The sequence below is a fragment of the Culex quinquefasciatus genome, chromosome 2, assembly GCF_015732765.1.
Source record: "Culex quinquefasciatus strain JHB chromosome 2, VPISU_Cqui_1.0_pri_paternal, whole genome shotgun sequence".
Lineage (NCBI taxonomy): Eukaryota > Metazoa > Arthropoda > Insecta > Diptera > Culicidae > Culex > Culex quinquefasciatus.
In genome coordinates, this window is record NC_051862.1 from 51,933,829 (window position 1) to 51,938,509 (window position 4,681).

The 4,681-nt window shown below is 46.4% G+C and overlaps 1 protein-coding gene across 1 annotated transcript; it reads right to left on the reverse strand.

Moving 5' to 3' along the window:
- Positions 1 to 1,431: 1,431 nt before the first annotated feature.
- Positions 1,432 to 2,913, reverse strand: LOC119766000 (pinin-like). Its single transcript, XM_038250316.1, has one exon. It carries the CDS (start codon positions 2,911 to 2,913, stop codon positions 1,432 to 1,434), a length of 1,482 nt encoding a protein of 493 aa, XP_038106244.1.
- Between the last annotated feature and the right edge of the window lie 1,768 nt (positions 2,914 to 4,681).

Here is a 4,681-nt window from a genome sequence, read left to right on the forward strand (position 1 = left end):
ATCCTTGCATGTTTTTTTTACAGCTCCACCCAATTTGATTTTGAACTCACATTTTTGTGGGTTCAGTTGGTGTGAAATAACCCCTTTAAAAAAAAGTGGCCGCGTGGTTTTTAGATGGTCCCTTTCCTGTTTTGGTCATTGTAGGCAGAAGGACCACGCAGTTGCTTTAAAGGAGCAAACGTGTTTTCTATATCATCGTTGATCGGAAGGCACACCGACATTTTAGGTCGTCTGGGCAATCGTGATGCAAAATTGCATGTATTTTATATTGCAATAACTGTGCTCGAGTGTGTTGTTGTGTTAATTGGAATGACCTTTCCATTGCATCGTAGCTCGGAGGGCTCGGCAACGGGTTTGTTATGAAAACCCTCCCCTTAGCATAGCAGCTTGAGAAGCATCGAATAGCCAATACCTTATTCTACTAACCCAAAATTACATATTAATCCCGTGATGCTTGAAGGAGATGCTGTGGATCCAAAGGTCTCAAGCGGTATCAACAAGAATATAGCGACAAGTTACGTGCCGAATGAGCAGGGTTGCCAAGTTTCCAGATTTTTCAGTGTCAACCAGAAAAAAGATTTGTTTGTGGAAGTTTATGGAAGATTTTAACAGATTTTATATTTCCTGCCAATTTTGAACATCTTTTTGATTAAAATGAACGAGTTTAATCGTATTGATTCTACAAAATAAGCGTTGTTTCGAATATTTCCGCCAAGTCCGAAAAGCCGAAACCCTAACCTATAAGTATCTATTGTAATAAAAATGTAAATTTAACCTGTTTGAGGCGGAAAATCAATGAAACCACCAGAATTTAACAATTTTTACATTAATTCATATCAAGGCTACCCATTCGTAATTCTTTGATATTCTCTGCCAGATTTGATCGCCATGGCCAGATTTTTTTTCAATTTTTACCAGGTCAAGTCTGCAACTCCACACATCCAATAGTCAAGAAAACCGTGACGTAGTGAATGAACGCGAATTCATCCATGAGTTCATCCCATATTTGTTTGACAGCTGTCGTTGCCGTGGACTTAGCATTTAAATTTTGAATTTTGTTCCGGTTCTTCCGTTGTAATGACTCGATCGTGTGTCGTAAAGCAGTGCCGATCAGTTCAAAGTAAAAAACCGAGAAGTTTTTTCGCGTTTCCTCCGACCAGTGCGATTATTCATACAGACCGTTTGAACGCAGAACGGCGGAAGAAGTGGTTGCAGGCTCTTCGGTTAGATAGTGACTTTCAGTGGCGCGGGAAGCACGTTTGTGAACATCATTTTACTACGGGTAAATTAAAGTAACATTTTTCTAAAATATTCGAAACAATATTAAAATAATTCTCCAGGTCAGCCGGCAAGATGCACCGATAAAACCAACATCGACTGGGTGCCTTCGCTGAAACTTCCAGCTCCGGAAGTTCAAGACAGTGATGATGTTCAGGGTTCCGGTATAAGAAGAATCATCGGATCCCGAAGCCGATCAACTGGGAGCGGCTCTAGCTCGAGATCTCGAAGCACATCAACTGGGCGCGGCTCCAGCTCGAGATCTCGATCAACTGGGCGCGGCTCCAGCTCGAGATCCCGATCAACTAGGCGCGGCTCCACCTCGAGATCTCGATCAACTGGGCGCGGCTCCACCTCGAGATCCCGATCAACTGGGCGCGGCTCCAGCTCGAGATCCCGATCAACTAGGCGCGGCTCCAGCTCGAGATCCCGATCAACTGGGTGCGGCTCCACCTCGAGATCCCGATCAACTAGGCGCGGCTTCAGTTCGAGATCCCGATCAACTAGGCGCGGCTCCACCTCGAGATCCCGATCAACTAGGCGCGGCTCCAGCTCGAGATCTCGATCAACTGGGCGCGGCTCCAGCTCGAGATCCCGATCAACTGGGCGCGGCTCCAGCTCGAGATCCCGATCAACTGGGTGCGGCTCCACCTCGAGATCTCGATCAACTGGGCGCGGCTCCAGCTCGAGATCCCGATCAACTGGGCGCGGCTCCAGCTCGAGATCCCGATCAACTGGGTGCGGCTCCACCTCGAGATCTCGATCAACTAGGCGCGGCTCCAGCTCGAAATCCCGATCAACTGGGCGTGGCTCCAGCTCGAGATCCCGATCAACTGGGCGCGGCTCCAGCTCGAGATCCCGATCAACTAGGCGCGGCTCCAGCTCGAGATCCCGATCAACTGGGCGCGGCTCCAGCTCGAGATCCCGATCAACTGGGTGCGGCTCCAGCTCGAGATCCCGATCAACTGGGCGCGGCTCCACCTCGAGATCCCGATCAACTGGGTGCGGCTCCACCTCGAGATCTCGATCAACTGGGCGCGGCTCCAGCTCGAGATCCCGATCAACTAGGCGTGGCTCCAGCTCGAGATCCCGATCAACTAGGCGCGGCTCCAGCTCGAGATCCCGATCAACTAGGCGCGGCTCCAGCTCGAGATCCCGATCAACTGGGCGCGGCTCCAGCTCGAGATCCCGATCAACTGGGTGCGGCTCCACCTCGAGATCTCGATCAACTGGGCGCGGCTCCAGCTCGAGATCCCGATCAACTAGGCGCGGCTCCAGCTCGAGATCCCGATCAACTGGGTGCGGCTCCACCTCGAGATCTCGATCAACTGGGTGCGGCTCCACCTCGAGATCCCGATCAACTGGGTGCGGCTCCACCTCGAGATCCCGATCAACTGGGTGCGGCTCCAGCTCGAGATCTCGATCAACTAGGCGCGGCTCCAGCTCGAGATCCCGATCAACTGGGCGCGGCTCCAGCTCGAGATCCCGATCAACTGGGTGCGGCTCCAGCTCGAGATCCCGATCAACTGGGCGCGGCTCCACCTCGAGATCCCGATCAACTGGGTGCGGCTCCACCTCGAGATCCCGATCAACTGGGCGCGGCTCCACCTCGAGATCCCGATCAACCCAGTGCATCTTCCGGTTCCAGCGACGAAGAGGTAGTTCGTAAAACATATTCCATTACTTTAAAAGAAAAATGTTTTTCTTTATTACTTTCCGAAGAAATCGGAGGAAAGGCACGCTGATGTCCACTCGGTCGCAGCATTTTCCGTATCGCGGTTTCGAAACCTTTCGCCTGAATGCGGTTCTGTTAGCCGCTCGGCCGCCAGGAACTACAGCTCGAGATCTTCAAATCGTTCGCCTGCCCTTGGATCTGATAAATTCTCTGGATCGAGTTCTAGAGCACGACCACCGGCGCGTCGCTCCGCAGATGTCCGATTGCAAGTGGGAACGGGAGTTCAAGTTCGATCGCTTAGACGCGAAGAGGTAACTCTTACAGCATATTCCATGATTTTAAAATAATTTTTTTAATTTCTTTACATAGGAATCGGTGGAAAGGCAAGCTGATGACTACTCGGTCGCATTTTCCGTATCGCGTACTCAAAGCCTTTCGCCTGGAATCGGTTCTGTTGGCTGCGAGGCCACCAGGAACAGCAAATCGAGATCTCCAAATCGTTCGCCTGCCCTTGGATTTGCTGAATTCTCGGGACTGAGTTCTAGAGCACGATCACCTGCGCGTCGCTCCGCCGATGCACTATGGTACATTGGGTGGCCAAGTTTCAAAAAAGTTACCTTCTCCAAATATTTTTTGGTATTTTTTTCTCGAAAGTAAACATTTTAACTAAGAAAAATCCAAATTTTCAAAGCTTTAAGTTTGTTCATTACGGAGATACGCAAGCTGAAAGTCAAAAAATGGAGTAAAAAACTAGCGTTTTTCGTAAAAAAGGCTGATTGTTTAATTTTAACATAGCTCAGCCATTTTAAATATTTCATTAGGACAATTATACATCGTTGGAAAGGTAATGAGATAAGCTTTGAAACTATTAATAGATAAAATGTTGTTTCCAAACCAAAAACTGAAGTTTTCATCTAATAACTGAAGCATTTTTTGACAAAACTTATTTTTGTGTTTGTTAATCGAGTACTTTTTTGCTAACCGATGCTAAACATGAAACTAAGATCACTTGAAAGATTGGATCATAATCTAACATTGCTGAAATTTCCAGCCTGCGATTTTTGCGTTTTCGGAGATATGCCATTTTGAACATTTACGTTTTATCAAAATTTGCTGCAATCTACATATGCGTCCGTTTATTTCACTTGCTTTGCTACCTACTTCGAGGGCATCGTCGCTTCAAAAATCAATAACTGGTTTCAAGAAGTTCGAAATGACTTTATTGGAATTTTCTGTAGCCTATATTGAAAATTGAGTCCCTTAGTTAAAATAAGGTATTCGTACCGAAGTTTCTCAAGCGAAACTGGAGAATCTCAGTTTGATACCGAAAAAAGTAAATGATGACTTAGCATGATGAATTTCTGCGATCATTCCATGAAACTGATCCACATTAAGTTCTATGTTGGTTAGTACAAAACATCATAAAAAGTACCTTTAACATATCCTGAAGCCGTCAGAAACTCAATAATCAAAAGACACATTCTCCGGCAATGTACACCTTAGGATGAAATTTTGAAAAGCGTGTATGAGCTATTTGGATATTTTTCCGCGATTCTAGACTACTTGAAGCTTCAAAAATCATGGTTTTCATTAATTGATCATTTGAATATCATTTTGTACAAGTTGGTTAAGTTATGCATCAATTCGTGATTTAATCATCGTTTTAAAACATTTTTCTAAAAACTCCTGGTTTTCAGCGAAATAAAATCCAAAAATTGTTCTTTTGAT

Excerpts from the sequence above, each read along its gene's own strand:
- LOC119766000 (XM_038250316.1), bottom strand. The coding sequence starts at position 2,913 with ATGCACTGGGTTGATCGGGATCTCGAGGTGGAGCCGCGCCCAGTTGAT.